This window comes from Cyprinodon variegatus, unplaced genomic scaffold (assembly GCF_000732505.1).
Source record: "Cyprinodon variegatus isolate N-32 unplaced genomic scaffold, C_variegatus-1.0 Scaffold507, whole genome shotgun sequence".
Classification (NCBI taxonomy): domain Eukaryota; kingdom Metazoa; phylum Chordata; class Actinopteri; order Cyprinodontiformes; family Cyprinodontidae; genus Cyprinodon; species Cyprinodon variegatus.
Window position 1 is genome coordinate 293,675 of NW_015150960.1, and position 20,704 is coordinate 314,378.

Consider the following 20,704-nt stretch of genomic DNA (forward strand, 5'->3'; position numbering starts at 1 on the left):
TATCATATAAACCACAACTTACAAAGGTCATGTCTATAAATAGTAAAAAAAATAGAAATGAAGAACAAATTAAGGACAATGGAAAAAACCAGAGGGGAGAGAATCTGGCTAAGAGGTGATAAAACTGACAGAACTTCAACTCCTGGGAGGACTAATGAGTGGCATCAGAAGAAAAAATAAAGAATGGTAAATGGCATGTACTTATATAGCGCCTTTATTCAAGTCAGTAGACTTGACCAAAGCGCTTTACACTACATTCATTCACACACACACTCACACACTGATGGTGGCAAGCTACATTTTAGCCACAGCTGCCCTGGGGCTCACTGAAAAGAAAAAAGTTGTTTCAACTCAGCAATGAAGGGCCTGATCTTTTTAGATTGCAATAAATGGCACTAAATAGCAAATGCAGTTATTTTTCAGTGCTCGCAGTAAGTGGGTGTGTTTTGCAAAATGTCAAGACATGAGAACTGATATGGCTCCACCCATTAGAATCAGCAGATGCAAAATTTGTGGCAGCAGTTTAGTTTTCGATTTGAAAAAACACTTTGCTTTTAGTTAATATTTACATTTACATTATTCATTAGTAAAGATGCACCGATCAGACACCTGGATCAGATATCGGCTCTGATATCGACTAATTAGCTGTATTGGAAATCAATCTCATATGAGATTCAATCCAGTACACTTTACATGGAATTGTTATTTCTTTCTGTTGCTGTTCATTTGTTAATAAATAATATAAATTAAATTTATATCTATGTGAATGTGTAACTTTTTTTTTTATGTTTATAACAAGGCTAAAGATATATGGTTCCTCCAATCTACAGTTGAATCAGATTGGTATCTAATATCAGCCGATACACTCGGCCCAGGTATCGGATTGGATCAGAAAACAATGGATCGGTGCATCTCTACTCATTAGTATATGATCTGCTTATTGATGAAGCCAAATGTACATAAAAAAGTTTGCATATGCTGTCTGCTAAATTGCAAATGCAAATCACTTTCCACCCTCTTTGAAGATCTACTCTGCGCCAAGTAGTACATTTGCATGTGTTTTAAAACACGCAAACCTTCTGAAGATCAGGTCTTAAACAATAATAAACAAACAAAAACAGAAGGACACAAAGGCGGCTGATATTTTCATATATGGGGGGTTGTTTTGGATATATATATATATTTTTTTTCCTCAATAAATAACATCTAAAAAAAGTATTCTCTAATTAATTAAGACATTTTGGTCTGTTTTTAGAATTAGGCAGGTGACCTAACAATAATGTATAGCAGGGAAAATACTTTTTCCCTTTATTCAACCCTCCAGACCTTGTTTTTGTGTGGAGAGTATTACTGTAAATCCTGGACAATTCAATGTTTTGAAGTCCTGTTTTGCAGTGCTGACGTGCTTTACCATCATTTCTATTAGGCTTTCAAAGATACAAACAAACACACACAAAGTGACCCTAACACAACAGTGTACATAATGCAGGTGTTTCCTGTTCAGATATGGTGAATCACATTCTCTTCCTCTCCTGTTTTCTGCTGGGTTTCCTTTTACACACGACCACCTCCATATCCCTGCAGCAGGAATGGCAGCTATGGAGGAATGTGCCTCAGTGGCTTCTAAGTGCAGTGCATCTAGATGTTGGTCTCTTCCCGACTCACAAAATACATTATTTACCTAAACATGAGCACTTTGATTTCATCCTCTTTTTACATCCATTTGCTTCTGAAGAAGAAAAATCCCATGTAAACACTGCCTCTCGCATATCCGCTCATAAAATAGAGGAAGCCGTAGACTAACAAATGGCTGCTGTGTGATGGCGTGGGCAGCCCGGTGTTTCTCCTGCCCGAGACAGAGTTATTTTCAGCTGTCCGTCTGTGGGTTTGTGTCTGTGTGTGTAAAGTTTTTGAAATAACGTTTGGCTGCTGTGAGCAGAAAGGCAAAGCTGGCCTCTCTGCCGTCTGCCTGCACAACCATACATTGATTCACTCTTGCATTAGCCTACTTAACAAGCTCTAATGTGATGCAAAGCCACCATTTTAATCTGACTTGTGTGACCAAGGATTACTTCCTGACATTTCGCAGTCTTGTCTCACATCTCGGTTACTGTGCAACTAAAGAAAAAAAAAAAGACCTTTTATATTTTCCCAGAGAGCATGCGGTCACGGTAAAATGTTGAGGCAGTGCGGTCATCCTTCTGTTGAATGTTTACTGAACTGAATCACCAGCTACTGAACCACATGTTCCTCAGCTTGAGGTCAGATGCATGGAAGCAGATCCTAAAAACTATTTCATTTAGTGATTAATTATTAGATACACGCTCAACCAATGCGATGCACAGTGATCATTTTTGCAATCTTTTAGGAGCAAGTTGGAGGATATCAAACTAAAATATATGAATTCAAATTATTTGCATGCAGATATTAAATACATTTAGTTTTAATTTGGTTTAATTTAAGACATTAAGAGAACTGAAACAACTAGAAGTTGTTTTGATCAAATGTAGCTTGATTCACAGAGCAGATAAAGAATGTTAGTTTCGTTTTTTATGTAATATAAGTTTTAGAAGAAAAAAGTTGACTTCATATTTACTAGCAGATTTCAGGCTAATTGTTATCAACTTGATAAATATTACTTAGAATCTTTCAGCATTATTTCAGCTAAAAAAAAAAAAATAGAAGTTTTATTGATTAGCCCAACTTGGGATTTTCTTCAGCCCCTTACTTTTTAATCTTCTACTTCCTGCTGGAAGAGGAGCGCATCAGCCATATGTCAGATTTTAATTGGCGCCTTCACTGTGGGAAGCTTGAATCTACTGTCTGCAGACTGCAAATTATTCTGTTTGTAGTTAGACAAAAAAAAAAGAAAAAAGAAAGATCCAGCTTACACATAAAAAAAAAAGAAAATAAAAATAAACTCCCCCTTATGTTGTTGAAGAAAGATGTTTTGTCATGTAAATATTTTTGGATCTGCTCATTAGGGCTTTAATGCCTCACCATGAGATTCACAACCCGGTGTGTGCACTCGGGGTGAGTCAGCGTACCCGCTCCCGTCTGCTTCGCTGAGCTGCGCTCGCCACAGGCCAGCGCTTATGAAACAGTGTCATGATGAATGTGGTGGGAAGATGTGAACCATCGTGTCTATTTTTCCTTCTAGTCTCTGTTGAAGGTTTCTATGTCTACCCCTTTTAACGTTTTGTCTTGTCACAGTGTTTGGACGCTTGCCTTTCTCTGGGCTCTTTAATCCGGTTCTCGTGCTGTCTTGTGATTCCTTATACAGAGAAAAAAAGCTGCAGTTTTGATGGTAGCTTCCATGCATTAATAAGCTGCTGTTTAGAAACCCCCCTCCTTCACTAAATGTTGGAGCTTTTACTCTTTCCTCCATTATGTTTTGTTTTTTTGCCTCATTCCTTCCTGTCTCCTCTGTCTTCCTATACAGGAGATAAAGAAGGACGGGAAGAGAGATGGAGGACAGTCTGGGATGATTAGGTCGGAGCTCTCCAACGGCAGGGCCAGCCCCGTGTCGGATACTAACGTGCGACCTGGAAAGAAAGGTGCGCAGCTCTGTCACACATGTCGACTCGTATGTTTATACACCGCCATCATTAGATAACCTGATGTCTGCAGGCTCACACTTAGATCCTATTAGTCTGTTGAAGGATTTGGGTCAAGGATTGCTCACCACTCTGCTGCTGATATGTAGATACTGCAAAATGCAAACACCAGGTTAGGTTGAAATAGATAAAGGCCGGGGGCCTCTTTAAATGATGTGGAATCTTTGGTTTGGTTTGAATGATGATCAATGACTTCCTAAAGCCGGTGAACTAAACCTGGAAGAGACTTAATGGAAAATATAATTTAATGGAAAATATAAGAAATTGGTTTAAAATGGAGAAGAAAAGCCAACAGAAAAATTAGATTTACTGTATTAGAAAAAAAAAAAAGACAACACCAATACTTCTATATTGTCCATCCATCCATCCATCCGTCCGTCCGTCCGTCCGTCCGTCCATCCATCCATCCATCCATCCATCCATCCATCCTTAAATCATAGTAACCTCAGAAATTGTAAAAAAAATTGTGCGTTTTGGAAACAAATCTATCGTACCATAGGGTGTGTGACTTTAATCAAGAAAATCTGCAGCAAAGCACAGAAAGCTGATGCGAAGAAAGACGTCAGCATGTATAAACAACCTTTGAAAGGTGTAAAACCACAGCTAAGACTGATGAGCTGATGGTTTATTAAGGAACACGTTTATAGATGTAAACAAATGATAATTTACAGCACCTGAAGGTTTTCTTTTAAGTCAGTCTGAGAGAGCAATGAAAATGCGTGTATACACACACACATATATATATATATATATATATATATATATATATATATATATATATATTCATTCATAAGCTACATAATTATAAATGCTGAACCTGCCAGCAATGAAATGATACGCAGTCATGAAAAAAAAAAAATTGTCAGACCACTTTGTTCATAAAAAACTGTTTATATAATAAATTACAATCTGTTTATTCCTGTGTGTCTCATGTGACTAAAACAGACAAAAATTAAAACATAGATTATGTCTAAAAGCTGTTTTTGGTAGAACACTGCAACTGGCACTGTTTTAATGTGCTCGGTGTCATGAAAAAATGGAAAACGGGCAGATCCATCCATCCATCCGTCCGTCCGTCCGTCCGTCCGTCCGTCCGTCCGTCCGTCCGTCCGTCCATCCATCCATCCATCCATCCATCCATCCATCTTACATTACACTCTTAGTACCTGTCTTTGTTGTAGTGATTATATTTCATAAATGCAAAGTACCTTTAGGTGTTCCAAACATTGAAATTAGCAAAAACTAAAGAAAAATTGGGTGGTCTATTATATATTTTTTGCATGATTGCATATGGTGATATAAACACATTTTCTCATATCCCTGCTGATGTGTCTCACATTGACTGAAAGCAAACTGCAGGGACACCATGTGGAGGAAAAGAGGAACTGCAGTGTCATGTCTAAATGCCCTGGCTGATGTGAGATGATTTAAGAGCCCTAATGTGGCTAATGGGTTTGGGCCAAACAACTGCGAGGCTTAGTAGAAGTATGTGTGAGTCAGTAATGTTTGGACAGAGAAGATGGAGATATAGTGTCAAGATTTGACAAGGACATCATTAATTGAGGCTGATTTGTCTAATATTGTATACGGTACAGGAGAGCAAATCCGCAAGCGAAGATGTAAGGCCTCCTTCAGCTATGCACCGCAGCATGAAGACGAACTGGAGTTGAAAGTAGGAGATGTCATTGAAATCATTGCAGAGGTGAGGCTCTTTTTTTACATTTCTTTTAAAATCCACAAAACAACTCTAGACTCTACATTTCATACATATAAAACATATATCTAAGGGAGCACTATTAAAGGCCTTAAAAAATTAGCTTTTATTAAAGTTCTTATAATTCACACCTTAGAGTGTCAACAAAAGTTTAAAATCAAATCTGTTCCCAGCGTGTAACATGAAAGCTCATCCCGAGAAGGGATGACCTGATCCCAGTTTTTTGGTTCCTGAGCCGATTTGAATTTTTTGAATTATTAGTTTTAGTGATAACAATCCGATACCGATCAATACCGACCCGATACCTATAGTATCAAAGGAACTCCCTCAAAAATTTTTTGTATTTCCTTAAATACAACTGAAAACAGGTGAAAATTTGATATTTCAGCAGCATCATAATGCAAAACATATTGCAAAATCAGGACAGAGCAGATTTTTTGGACACAAAGTCAGACTTTTCTGGCAATTTCAGTACAGTATATTTTATTGAAAACTTTTTGGCAAAATTAATGACATAGAAATAGTCAAAGATCCACCACTTTGTGTTGGAGTAAACATTTTGAAGTGGCCCTTACTAGAATATTGACCTAAATCGCGTAGGGAGCTAAAGATTAGGGTGATTGCAAGAAGACCTTCCAACCTCAATGACTAAGAGCTCATTTACCAAACAGGAATTGTCAAAAGAGGAAACACTTTGATTCCTGTAATGTTAATAAATATTTCCACCAGTTTTTAATTAGAAAAGATTCCTTTTTCACTTAACTAGAACTTATTTTACTTTTCAAATTTATTGTTTCATTTCCTATCAGAAACAACATTTTTGCTGTTTTTTTTCCAGCCTACCACCATTGGTATGTGACTATGTGTGGCATTGGATGAATGGCTGAATGTAGTATGAGGTGTTTGGGTCCTAGAAATGGATCAATCTCTATCAAGTAAATGGCATTTACATTTAAATTTGTCAGAGGAATGGATAGGTTTTGTAAAGTGGGATTGCAGCCTGTGTGGCCCCACACTGTCTTTTATTAACCTGGGGGTAAAAATCTTAAGAAATATTTTTAATCATAGGGGTAAAAAGGGTACTTCTGTCATTATATATGTGAATAAAGTTTGAACACTTTCTTTTTTCCTAACTTAAAGTCAGATCTTTATTTTTAAATTCAGTTATTTCATTATAAAACATAAAGAAACCATAAAAATAAACAGCTTTTTTAGGGTCCTTTAGGGCAATTTATTGTATTATTGTTGTAAATGTGTTGCAGGGTTCTGTCTGCATCTTGTAGTTCTTACCATGACCTCTAGATGTCCTCAGCTGCCTCTGTTTTACTGTTCTTTTTTTTTTCCCCACTGTGCAAACAAGTAAACTAAACTTAACTCCTCACACCTGATTTAACTCACAACCTTCCCCTTGCATTGCCATCGTTGTTTTCAAATGTCAACATTGTTAAGAGAAATTGTTTTAGAGCAGTATTTGGAAAGTGAGAGGAGACAAACAGAAAGTTTTGGATCGATAGTGGGGAGAAAAAAAACTAAAAGAACTTAAATTAGATCAAATTAAATGTAGTCCAACTGTACCATTACCAGTAATCCCTCCCTGGATGATACCTGATACTACAGTTGATTTGATATGGGTAGAAAAGAAAAAGGAAGGCAATATTAAACATTAACTGATACATGAATATGTTAATAGTTGTCATGGTTATATTCAAATATATTCTGATGCATCTAAAAGTTTGAGTAGGTATTGCATTTTATGTTCCAGATTTCAATATCAAAGTAAATAGGAGAATAAATAATGAATTATCAGTATATACAGGTGAATTATTAGCAATAATTTTATCATTACAATAGATAGACGAAGTGAGACCATTAAGATCAATTATATGTTCAGGTTCAAGTTCAGCTTTAATCAGTGTACAAAATAATTTTTCAGAAAGTAGACATTTTAATTGAAATACAGAAAGTTTCATGTCAAGTTCAAATAATGGGTAGTAGTGTTATATTTATTTGGATGCCAGCACATATAGGGATTAAAGGAAATGAAATTCCAGATAAGATTGCTAAGGAAGCATCACAAAATAAAACCACTGATATGATGATTAACTTAAGTAAGACAGAAATTAAAAGTATCATTAAACAAAGGATGAAGAAAAGATGGCAAAAACAATGGGAAGTGGAAAGGAGAGGAAAATGGTTTTATAGGATTCAATATAAAGTCAGAAAAATTAGGATAGCAGAAGGAAGAAGAGGAGAGGAAACAGTTATTTCAAGACTTAGCTTTGGACGTACAGGATTAAATAATACATTATTCAAAATAAGGAAACATGTCAGGAACATGTGAATATTGTGGACAAGACGAAACAGTAGAACATGTAGTGATGTATTGTAATAGGTATGAAGAAGAAAGAATTAGGTTAGAGACCTAAATAAGGAGAAAGTTAAATTTGATGCGTTAGATATTGTGCAGAAAAAGTAAAAAACATGATCAATATTTATTTAAATATATAATAATAACATGAATATTTAGGAGGATTTCGTATTTGTAATATAGTAAGTAATATTATGGATATATAGATAAATAAATATGAATATCTTTATGAATAGGGCCATTCTGATCCACACTTCTCACCAGGTGGTGGCGCTGATGCACACTGAAAAGTTGTTTTCCAACTGCCATTAAACGCAACAAGACAAGAAGTAGTTTTAGTTAGAGAGTCACCAAAGTATGATGTATATTCAAATTTTAATGTTGGGCTTATTAGAGTAAATAAGGAAAAACAAACTACCGGTATGTAACATTTCTTTTTTTAACTTTATCTTTTAAAATGTCCTTTTTGTTGTGGAATCCTTCGTTTTGAGAAAAGTGAAACAAGTTAATTGTAAAGTGTTGTTTATCTCTTGATGTCAAGTTTCTGTTTTGATTTGATAGTTTCAAACTTCTCACAGTGTTTTTAATCTGCTTTATCATGTGCTTAGGTTGAGGAGGGATGGTGGGAAGGACTTCTTAATGGGAAGATTGGTATGTTTCCCTCCAATTTTACCAAAGAGATCCTGGCTGATTCGGACGCTCCCTGCCTGGAAACTCCTAACTCATCGGAGGAGACTCGCCAAAACCGCACTAGTATGTTAAAGAAAAACATGCATTCTGCGCCAGGCTTTGCTGTATGAATTGGTTTGGAATTGCTTTGTTTTTCTGTATGTCTCCAGGCAAAGACAGCCCTGGCAGTGAAAGTGATGGAGGAGACAGTCGGTCAGAATCAGGGTCAGAAGTCCAACCTAAGAAGGTAATCAGTCGCTTATTTTTGCATGTTGAATACATCTATAGTCATTTTTCATCTAAAATATCTGACGTTAAAAACTTTCCTCTTGGAATGATGACAGATTAGTCATTCGACTGAAGTCTGATTGGTACAGTGGTGGAAAAGGAAAGTGAAGTCAGTGGGTTCCATCTGCTATATTGCCATTTAGTGTTTTACATCTACAAGGAGTATATTTGGTGATAAGGTGCTATACACCTAAGAAATTAGGGGTAAAAAATAATTTGGATGTATTTACCCTGTAAAATGTACAGAGAACGCTAAAGAGTCTGTCAACGTTCAGCATTTTGCTTCGAAACAGATTCTTGATGATTAGGGATACTTGATCTACCCGTTTGGTTCCCCTCACCATCGTATGCAGGACGCTCTTTGTGCGCCACATTGAAGCTTAAGGTTTATGACATGTTTAGTCTTTCTGAATGTTGTGACGCTGCTGTTAGTTTCAAGTTCCACAGAAGTGTCGCATGTGGCCTGTTTCGTGATCCCTTTGATGTTCTTGCTGCCAGTTATGCTATTCGAACTCTCACGGATAACTTCTGTCTTTGGTTTAAAGCCGCTGATGCTAAGAGATCTGAGCTGGTCAGGGCACCAGGCTGTTTTGTATAGTCTCTGTACACTGTACATCTGTCCATTTGAAGAGCAGTGGGCTGAGCACACGACCCTGAGGGATCCCAAGATTCATCCGAATGGATTTAAAGAGGTTTCCCAGTCATTAGGCTCAGAATTCGGTCAGGCGGGAGTAGGCCAAGCATATGATGTCTTAGGGTTTTCAGGGCACTTGAACTTTCTAAAATGACAGACATGTTTTACTAGGGTAGAAATATCCTTCTATGTTATACCTCTATGTTATACCTCTTAATTGTGACCGGTTGCCAATTTCTTTTCTTCTTTTTTTTTTTTTGGCTGTTTTAAAAGCAAAACCAGTTTAATTTGTTACACTTTCCTTCCAGGTCCAGGGGATTGGGTTCGGTAACATCTTTAAAGACCAGCCCATCAAGCTCAGACCACGCTCCATTGATCTAGATTCAGAGAAGGTCAGTCACTCACAGCGTTGTGTGAACAAACCGCCCCATCAGAGGATACTCCATTTCCTTTAACGTCATCACCAGAAATCCTCAGACTTTTTAATGAATATGGTTGATAGTTAATGCCCATGAAAAAAAACAACAAAAAAAACAGGCTGTGCATGCATATTTTTAGACATTGCCTATTTTAAGTTCATAACTATCTCTGTTTTCGATAACTTCTTATACCTCAGTGTAAGGAAGTCTTACATTTAGCTCCTCCCAATGCTCTGTTTCAGTTTCACAGCACAGGAAGCGGTTTTATGTTAACACACACACAGAAATGCACACCCACACACACAGATGCACAGAGACATCCTGCAGGGATTTGACAAGCAAAGCAGAAGTGAGAGCTCTGCAGAGCAGACTTAGGGCGTCAGAAATACAGAGAGAGAGAGAGAGAGGAGGGGAAATAATACCGCTTTTCACTCTAGTCTACATGTTCACATGTTCTCCTGCTGCCTCTGCGCTGATGCAGCAAAGCTCCGACTTTAACAGAACGAGAACAGACGGTAGGCTCAGGATTTTTCTGCCTCTTCTCCTGTTCTTTTCTCACCTTTTTTAACATATTTTACTCATGCCTGCCTTTATTGTACTTCCTATTTCTTTTTTTTATATTGATCAACAATGGGCTCAAAAGTTAACGTGACAATATCACATTTCTAATCCATGAAACGTATAAAATGAAAGAACAAGCAACAACAAATAACTTTTGCTGCATTTCTCATGAGAAGATAGTAAAATATTGAAAGAAGGTCAGCAAAAACATTGTTTTTTTTTATATGACCTTTTATATTGAGCTAATGTTATTTATTTTAAAGGGTATACTAAGTGAGAAAACCGGGAATGTGACTTTCTTACATTTTTATATCCCTACAAATAGCCTTTTTATTACGCGACTTAGTCTAAAAACCAACTAAAAAGTCTCTTTTTTGCACTTATAATGAATCGTCCAAACTTCATACGTCGTCTGAAAGGTTTATATTTTGCTGGGTAAAAAGAGCCTTCATTCTATGTACACCTATATGATAAAAACAGACAAAAGGCCTGAAATCAAAGTTTAGTCCTTCTTGTCCTCCCTTTTGATTACAAATAGCAACAATAGAGAGATATATACGATTATATATAGATAAAAACAAACTGTTGAATGAAAGAACAAACAAATCTCCTTTTTAAAGGAATGGTATTGTCCCTAAAAGCTGTTATTGGTCATCAGAGCTTCCTGTTGCTCCTGTGGTGCAGATGTGTGTGTCTGAAGGAAGTTTGTGCTCCTGTCCCGCTGAGTGGGAGGTGAGTGTGTAACTTTACTGCAAGACAAGTCTCTGTGCTCCCTAATGAGGCTACAGAGGAGGTGATGGGAGGTGGGGGAGCGTCTCTGTCTGCCTGAGTCACACAGAGCCACGGTAACTTTATAGAACTGAGCTGGAAGGTCAGCTTAGGCCCCGTCCACACGAAGACGAACCCTGGCCTAAACGCACAAATTTTTCACCAAACCAGCCTCTCATCCACACGAAGCCGGCGTTTCGGGGGTCTGTAAACTATCTTTTTTTTATTCAGCCTTCAGAGTGGGAAGATTTCGAAATGCCGTTTTCGCGTTTCCATCTTTACGCTCTAACCGCATTTTTTTTTTTACACGCATGCGTCATAGTGTCGCCTCTAAACACGCATGCGCGACACAGTATCACAACAACAATGGCGCCGTTGCTGCTAATGCTACTCACCCTGCTGTCAGGCTTACAACAGAATCTTCTTCTTCTGGAATATCTCCAGGAAGAACAGAGCAATATTGACGACATAGTTCAGCACCTGAATTTGACTGAACCACGAAAATGGACCCGCAGGGCAACCATGTATAAATATTAGTGCGCATGCCCAACATTTCGTCGCTTATTTTTGCTTTGGCACCACAGCGCCACTTACAGGCCTGGCATACATTTTGCAGCGTTTTCATGCATTCGTGTGGACGCTCACATTTATTTTACGTCTCCGTCTTTACGGCAAACGTTTTGGAAAATATCAGCGTTTCGTGTTCGTTTTGACTTCGCGTGGACGGGGCCTTAGCCTGCTGTATGAAATTTAGCTTCACAACTCTTAAAGGAAAAAATTAAATACTCTAAAATGCCATAAAACCTTTAAATACACCATAATCTGCATTTGTTTTACCATTGTTTTTAAGGAAGAGAATAAATTTAAAATGTCCATCTAAAGGGCTTAATGGCTATATTAAAAGTATGATATAAGCTCTTTATACGGAGAACAATGTGTCACCTGGATCTACAGCAGGTTCACTAGATACAAAAGAATACAGACTGTTTTCCTAATGGAATTAGTCATTTATTAGCTAAAATACACTGCCTGGCCAAAAAAAAAGTCGCCACCAAAAAAAAAAAAAGGTCAAAAAGGTCTAATACTTTGTTGGACCGCCTTTACGTTTGATTACGGCATTCGCTGTGGCATTGTTTCTATAAGCTCTTGCAATGTCAAAAGATTTATTTCCATCCAGTGTTGCATTAATTTTTCACCAAGATCTTACATTGATAATGGTAGAGTCTGACCGCTGCGCAAAGCCCTCGCTAGCACATCCCAAAGATTCTCAATGGGGTTGAGGTCTGGACTCTGTGGTGGCCAATCCATGTGTGAAAATGATGTGTCATGCTCCCTGAACCAATCATTCACAATTTGAGCCCGATGAATCCTGGCATTGTCATCTTGGAATATGCCTGTGCCATCAGAGAAGTAAAATTCGATTGATGGAATAACCTGGTCATTCAGTATATTCAGGTAGTCGGTTGACCTCATTCTTTGAGCACATACTGTTGCTGAACCTAAACCTGACCAACTGCAGCAACCCCAGATCATAACCCCGCCCCCACAGGCTTGTACAGTAGGCACTAGGCATGGTGGGTGCATCACTTCACCTGCCTCTCTTCTTACCCTGATTCGCCCATCACTCTGGAACAGGGTAAACCTGGACTCATCAGACCACATGACCTTCTTCCATTGCTATCACTGTCCAGAAGTACCCTGCGTCGTGCTTATTGACCAGTTGGTGAGGCATCAGCCCTACATGACCTTAGCAGGGATAATATATGTCTACAATAAGACAGAACACCAGTTACAGCATTGTTCGGACATATGGCTCAAACAGTGTGTAAAATAAAACAGACAATTGCAACTGCAGCTGTTGTTTGCGAGCATAATGTTTATCGGGTAAGACGCTGCTTTCTCTGAAAGGAGGTTTTGCTTTTTTATGTGAACCCCTACTGTATAAAACATTTACAGGGCGTTTTATTAGCCCTTTATCCAAATAATCCTACTGGGTGTTAAGAATATTTTTTTTAATCTGTGTCTGAGCTAAATTAATGGCGATATTGGCAGCTAAAGTCTGATCGGCAAACTATGAGTGAATCAACGCTAAAATATGGTTAGGTAACCAGTGAAGGGGGTGCACAGTACCAGCTGGGGTGAAACGCAGAATCTGGTTGCGAAAAAGCCAACAGCCAGTGTTGAAAGGCGGAAGTGGTTGCGACAAACAACATGATATGATTCAATGTTGATTAGATGCTGGGATTTTACTGAAATTTGATGATAAAACAAGATTGATTCAGTTGAGTCATTTCAACATTGTTTGATTAAATATAACAGGATGATTGTTCGATAGTTGATCCACCGTCAGTCGTTTTTAACCGTAATTTGACATTAAATGAACATCCTTTGCTATCTAGGATATCAGTATTTAGGTTCCCTTTCAGACACCCTTGATTTGTCTTTTTAGGATCAAACAAAAGGTGGAGAAAACAACGATTTAAATGTTGCAGCATTGTAGTGAACTTTATTCTGATTATGGGGAGAAAAGTGAGGACTTACAGAGTCACTGCATGACTCAGATAAAGCAGTTGTGAAGAATCTGCTGATAAATATCATCAGTGTAAAATCAGTGTAAAAATGCTGTTCAGAACTGGAGCAGTTGTTAGAATGTGTACGGTAACTGTTATTCGTACTTTTATTATTTTGTTGGTGAGATGTCTGTCTGAAATAAAAAAGTATCATCAGATGACACCTTTTGTTTAAAGAGCTCATTCATAATCTGTTTTTTTAGGTTCCGGTCATGGCAGCTGACATACTGACTTAATTCAACTTAATCATGGTTTAATGTATAAATCCTCAAGCTCATCAGCTTACAGCTGCGTTCTGCTCTGTCCTTCTGTGTGTTTACATGTTTACAGATTTTCTTCTCTTTCGTAGCAATTAAAATACTTTGCATTTTGTAGGATACATGCCTCAGCATAACTGTAGTAGAGAAGGTAAAAAGGATTATAGCTGTTACTTAGTTTAGAGTTTCAGCATAGAGTTTAAAATTGAAAATGCAAAGGAAAGAACAAAGAATCTCAACCATCTTTCAGCACTAAGCCTCCAGAAAAGGACAAAAAAAAGAGAGCATCACTTTGGTATCAACACAGGCTAATGTGTTGGTACTCCTACCATCTTTCTAATTGAAGGACAGTGGATTACTGGACAAACACTCCTAGATTGACATATTTACCAAGAATCGAGACATTTGTCCTTGTAAAGTTAGTCAGCTGCTGAGCTCACAGAAACTCCCCTCCACTGTAGATTACGTTACACCCGCAAAAGAAAACACAGCAGAACAATGGCAAAGTAGGCATTTTTTTGGTTAGATAAGAAGGAGCGAGAGAGCCTCGCATAAATGCTTTAATAAACTTGGAAGACATTTTATACAAATGCTTCTTCAAGCCAAGTAATGCTGACAGTAAGGAATGAGAAAAGGAGCCTCTATGCTTCCTTTAGCATAGGAAGCTGCAATATTTCTATCAGACGGTGAGGAGCTATGAGGAACCCCACATTCTTAGGCACAGACCACCTCACCTGCTTAACGTGTACTCTTTATATGTAATGGGTTTTATAATGGAGAGCTTCAGCCATTCCTTATATTTCTGTAACTTGTGTTTTTTGTAGCTCTTTTTTGAAGGGCTGTAGTTCCTATTTGACATGTTTTCGTCCATGCTGTAATGTCCGTTCTTTCATGTAATGATGTCTAGAAAGTTGAAGGATTCTCAACAAGTTTGAGCTCTTTTCCTACCCATAGGATTGTGTCCTTTCTTTCGACCCCTTGCAAGGTGAAAGAGGAGAAGCTAGAAACAGAAGCACACTTTAAGCTACAGAATGACTATTTTCTGAGCTCCAAAAATGGGAACTAACCATAATTATAGCCAAAAAACTTATCTCATGGCTGGGACTATGTTGATGCTATTTTATTACAAAACATATCATTCAGTGAAAAACATTTGCAGGTTTTCATTAAAGGTCCAAGAGTTTCTACAAAAAAACTTTAAAGTACATTCATTTATAGATTATAATACAGATCAAATTAGCAAAATAATATAAGACAATTTATTTGGCATCAATTTATCAAACCTGAGACAAAGGTTTTTGAAAATTACAGCTTATTGAGGTCATTTGCGTTTCATATTTGTCTCAGACCAACACCTACAGGAATACAACATGTTTTTACTAGATCTACATGTTCAAAAGGATACTTTAAAGGCACTTAGAGAAATGTAGGTGAAAGGTGAAGTCTAAAGGGTTTCTTTGGTTCATTACAGTCAGTGTGTTCGTATCTTATGCATTTGGATGTTCTACGTCCTATTTTATGCATAAGTCTAAACAGCTTCAACAGTTTTAATCTAAATGTTCATTGAATCGTTTCAATGTTACGTCGTTATCAGAAAACAAGTAACTAAGAGCTCACAGAAGCGATAAACTGATAGGATCCATTGAAATACTTCCTTATATTTAAAGATTTAGCAATGAGACAGCTTTTTGCTTCCACACTATAGGCATGTTTGCTTTTATGAGAACTAAGACATTTAACATTAAAGATCCTGGAGCAAGAAACATAAAAGCAGGATGCCCTTCCTGCTACAGCACTGAAATATTTTTTACCTACTAAGTAGAAGTAGCATTGTCCTATATTGGCTCTGCTGTCTGCTTCGTTATCACCAGTGCCAAGGCTGAATACCATCGGTAGCGTATCTTTTACACTGCAGAGATAGTGATTGGCTACAAGCTGTCGTCTAACAGCAAGGGGACCCATCTTAATCCAAACATTAAACTGTTTCAAATCTTACTACCTAAAGTAGGAGCTGCTTGAGACCATGTCCAACAACCTGACATTGGTTATAAGGCTATTTTGACCAGCAGACAACAGCATGGTTAAAGTCGGAGGGAAATCCTGATTCCATCCCAAAGCCTCACAAGATGAAGCTGAGTTACATTAATGATTTATACAGACAACACAGTCAGAGGGAACTATTTTCCTGGTCTGAATTGGTTTGGAAAGGACATTTTATTAGAATTAAACTTTATTGGAACTACAATTAAGCTTTATTGTCACAAGTACAAAGCAACGAAATTCACTCTCTGCATTAAACCCATCCTATTATTTGTATTTCCACACTTCCTTCCCAATTCTATTGTTTTCAAAGCTATATCTATCCATTTCCAGATACTGATATGTCAGTTTGCCTATATAAAGCTTGACCTCTGTAGAAATCTGCTGTCTAAACATTGACTACTGTGATGCAAGTCACCATCACTCTGCACAAAAAACTTTAATTCACTGTTTTACTTAAAGCGTTCCTTAATCTCATGTCTACTTTGAGCTATTTATGATAATTATTTTAATTAATTAAACTTTGTGTTTGGAGAGAAGGAGGATAGAAGGAACGGAATTGCATGGAGTGGGCATAATGCAATTCAGGAACTGCAGGGAAGATCTTACAACCATAGATAATAGTCTCAAAAATAAATGGCGCTGGGCATGGTTGGAGGAGACAGGGCGAGATGGCAAGCCATTTAGCAGCTGGTGCAGGAAGTTAGGTGAACCAGGCTCTTGCTTCTGCACGCTGTGCTCCAGGAAGCTTATTTACGCATCAGGCAGCAAAAAGGTGCCACACAAATATGAGTTATAGACCTGGTCATCAAGATGCTGTTCGTGCGAGCCCACACGCTACACGTTTTCCGGGAGCTATGGCAACAGCTGATGTACCAGCGTCAATGAAAGTTAAAGATAAGGGTTTGGGCTTTCCTCGCCGAACACGACCTCTCTTTCACACTATATATAGATGCACTTTTTCTATCCTCTGGCGGTTTTTGGTATTGGATTTTCAAAATTCAAATTTAGTCTTGAATCATTCATGCAATCTCTGATCACATGACCCCACACCTTCCTGGCATGGCTTGAAAATACACACACAGACATGCACGCACATATATATATATATATAGATAGATAGACAGACAGACAGACAGACAGACAGACAGACAGACAGACAGACAGACATATATAGTTTCTTGCCTGCGTGGAAAAAGTTAAGGCTCAGGATTTTTTTTGTTGCTTTAATCCCTGTAAGCCCTTCAGAGGCATTTGAACCACTAATAGTAGTAAAATCAGGACTAAGAAGGTTACTATTAACTGAACCGTTTGGCCTTGAAAAGTCTCACACGTCAGTCCAAGTTTTGACTCCTATCCGTAGAAATGATAGCTGGTTATTTACTCCGCTGTCTGCTGTGGTTATTACTCAGAGCTCGCACCTCCACATGCCTGTCATTAGTTAGGGAATGAGGGAGGGATGTAAGGAGGGAGGGAGGAAGTGTTGGAGGGAGAGGTCGAGCTGAACAGAGCCGTGTGTGTGTTCAGACAGACTGCGCGCTGTGAATGTGTGTGTTTTCCTGGGGAAGAGCCACCCTGGTTCCACAAACACCAGCGAGGGATCCACTCCAGCTGGGTTACAACGGCCGCTTTAACGGTAGCCCTCTCACATGGTTATCTTCGTCAGCATGTCGCCTCCTGGTTTCTGTGATGAATCTATTCATAGGATGAATTAGTGTTTATGAGAGAAACCAAATATATTGATATATGTATTATTTATCCTTTTGTCTCATTTTATGTTTAAGGTTTAGCTGGATAGAGATGAGGATTTTTTTTTTCTTTTTTGAGGAAAAACAACCAAGTTTAAGATTTGTAAACTTGGAGGAGGGTTGCAGACGAGGCTAAAGTCGTCAGCCTCACTTCTGCTTTTACCAGAAACAGCAGATACACTGGAAAAAATCTAAATCTAGATAAGTATTTTTTTCTTAAAATACTGCATTTTTTCTGGAAGTGAGGAGGTAAATGAGACGCTTTGCCAATGGAACAAGACAATTAACATTAAAGAGACGAACAAACAATTGCAGTGTCTTATTTTAAGGGCATATATCTAATTATGTTATTTTAAGAGTACAAATACTCATTCCATTGGCCGATCATCTTATTTACCAGCTCAGATTAGGGGTAAATACACTTAATTTAATAAATGTTTACTTGTTTCTGGATCGTTTTTGCAGTGTAGCAATTTGCTAGATATTACCTTCCAACTTTGAAGGCTGCAATTTTAAACCAGCAGTTTAGCTGAACCCAAGAAATAGCTGATGCAAAATCCGATGCAGATATTTAAGGTCCACATTAAAAAAAGAAAAAAAAAAATTAAATTTGTTGGGAGCCGTTTGTGTTTCTAGTAGTTTTTCTGACCCGTCATAAATTGGCCATAAGTTAAATGCTGACATAGGTTCTGTTGTTTCGAATTCAAGTCTGAAATTCTGTACCACTGATACCTCACCTCTAAAAATGTCTATCAGGATAAAATTTTTTGGATATTAAAAAAGTAATTTAGCCTCTCCCTGTCTAAATAGTTCCATTTTTAACTTACGTTAAGATGCTAAAGATACTGACTACTACTAGCTATGTTTACATCCATAAAATTTCCTTAATCTGATCCTCGGTTGATCGGAAAGTCTTAATCTTTGTATACCATCCATCCATTTTCTGACACGCTTAATCTTGGGGTTGCAAGGGGTGCTGGTGCCTATTTCCAGCTGTCGACGGGCGAGAGGCAGGGTACACCCTGGACAGGTCGCCAGTCCATCGCAGGGCAACACAGACACAAACAACTATGCACACACACACTCACACCTAATGAGAATTTAGAGAAGCCAATTAACCTAACAGTCATGTTTTTGGACTGTTGGAGGAAGCCTTGCAGCAGAACCCACAACCTTCTTGCTGCAAGGCAGCAGTGCTACCCACTGCACCACTGTTGTTTACATCAACAATCAATAGAAAGATCCGATCATGACATGTGTATACTGTACCTGTACCAAGTATTAGATTAGATGATGTCATTTAAGCATGCACAGAGCGCTCTAGTTTATTGCAAAAACCGGCGGAAAAACAGTGGTTTCGAATGTAAATCGAAGGATTGACGGTTTAAACCCGGTTTCCGACTTTCAGTGTTGTTGTGTCCTTGGGCATTGTCTACTGATGGTTGTCAGAGGGCCCGGTGGCGCCAGTGTACGGCAGCCTCACTTCTGTTAGTGAGCCCCAGGGCAGCTGTTGCTACTGTACAATGTAGCTTGCCACCATCAGTGTGTGCGCAAATGGGTAAATGACTGAATGTAGTGTAAAGCGCTTTGGTCAAGTCTCTTGACTTGAAAAAGTGCTATATAGGTACAGGCCATTTTACCATTACGCTGACGTTAGTCCCAAGTGCAGTGGCAATTATTTTACTCCAAATATCCAAATAGGTGTGCAGAGGGACCGCAATCGGAATTACAATCAGCAAAAAGCACCGCTCTCTTTGGAACGAAATTTCTTTCCGATTGGATTAGAATGTCGGACTTGTTTACAAAAAGCGATTTTTACCTGATCGGGCCTTCAATCTAATTATTTGTGTCCATGTAGGTAAACGTAGCTACCAATTGTTAACTGTTAACCAATTTCCAGCTCTTACATCACATATCATAGAGATTTACAGATCTAGCAGTCTAACAATTACATTGTTGTTTATATTTGCCCAGTGTCAAACCATGCTGTATTAGTATGTAATTTTACTGAGTAAAGGTGGTAGTTTGCTTGTGTCTTTTTACATTTCACTACCTAAAGCTATATTTGGAATTTTAAAGCATCATTACTCTAAAATATTTATTGATGTTGTAAAAAATGTTTTATCTGACATTCCGTAATTGCATGCACCTTATACTTTTTCATACTGTTATTTTTGTTAAATATAAGTATCAGTTATTTAAGAAAATATAGCCATAATTTGAGCTGATTAACTTAAGTATGCTAACATTAACATTTGCATTGTTATACATTTAGTAAACCTGAAATTTCATATGTTTTTATGTATTAATTGCTTTAAATTTGTACTATTTTCCTTTGGTCTTTATTCGTTTCCCACAAACCTTCAAGAGGTCTTTCAGCTAAATAAATGTGTGCTAATTTGCAGAATGTAGCATTCTAATATGAATGATAATATTGTTATTCATCGGTTAGGTCTAGGAAGTTATATTAATAATCATGTTGTGTGTACTTTTTATAGGTTTAGCACTGCGGTGCAGTTTGTTCCTCTGTTGCTAGACAAAGTTCTCGGTTCAAACTCTGACCTGAGGTCTTTTTGCAACTAATATGAATGTTGTTCCCATTTATCTGTGGGTTTTCCCCGCATACTCCAGCTTCCTTCCATAGTCCAAAGACATGAGGTTGGATTGGTGCTTTTGGATTGGATTGGATTGGATTGGATGGATGGATGGATGGATGGATGGATGGATGGATGGATGGATGGATGGATGGATGGATGGATGGATGGATGGATGGATGGATGGATGGGGTTTTGGTGGTTAGCATTTAGCCATAGAAAATTAGATGTAGAGACTGGCTAAATATTTCGAATTTAATGTGCAAATATTTACCCTGAACCCCAGTAACTAGTTCAGTAACATTTATTTTATTCTATGTCTGGCAAATATAAGTAATGCTATCCAATAATTGCATCTGAACTAATGTGGCAAACTCCTTCAGCCTACGCTTCTGTCTCTGCAACTTGAGGGTTGTCGGTTCAAGCCCCAACTCCAGCATCCTGTATTTAAATCATC

At 38.0% G+C, this 20,704-nt stretch overlaps 1 protein-coding gene across 3 annotated transcripts in view; it reads left to right on the forward strand.

Moving 5' to 3' along the window:
• Nucleotides 1-20,704, forward strand: part of sh3kbp1 (SH3-domain kinase binding protein 1) — a 67,370-nt gene that overhangs the window by 32,247 nt on the left and 14,419 nt on the right. For all 3 annotated transcript variants that reach the window (XM_015390660.1, XM_015390658.1, XM_015390659.1), the window contains exons 3-7: nucleotides 3,443-3,557; nucleotides 5,213-5,319; nucleotides 8,308-8,452; nucleotides 8,539-8,615; nucleotides 9,599-9,682. In XM_015390660.1, coding sequence (XP_015246146.1) covers nucleotides 3,443-3,557; nucleotides 5,213-5,319; nucleotides 8,308-8,452; nucleotides 8,539-8,615; nucleotides 9,599-9,682 — 528 coding nt within the window. The remainder of the gene's footprint in view (nucleotides 1-3,442; nucleotides 3,558-5,212; nucleotides 5,320-8,307; nucleotides 8,453-8,538; nucleotides 8,616-9,598; nucleotides 9,683-20,704) is intronic.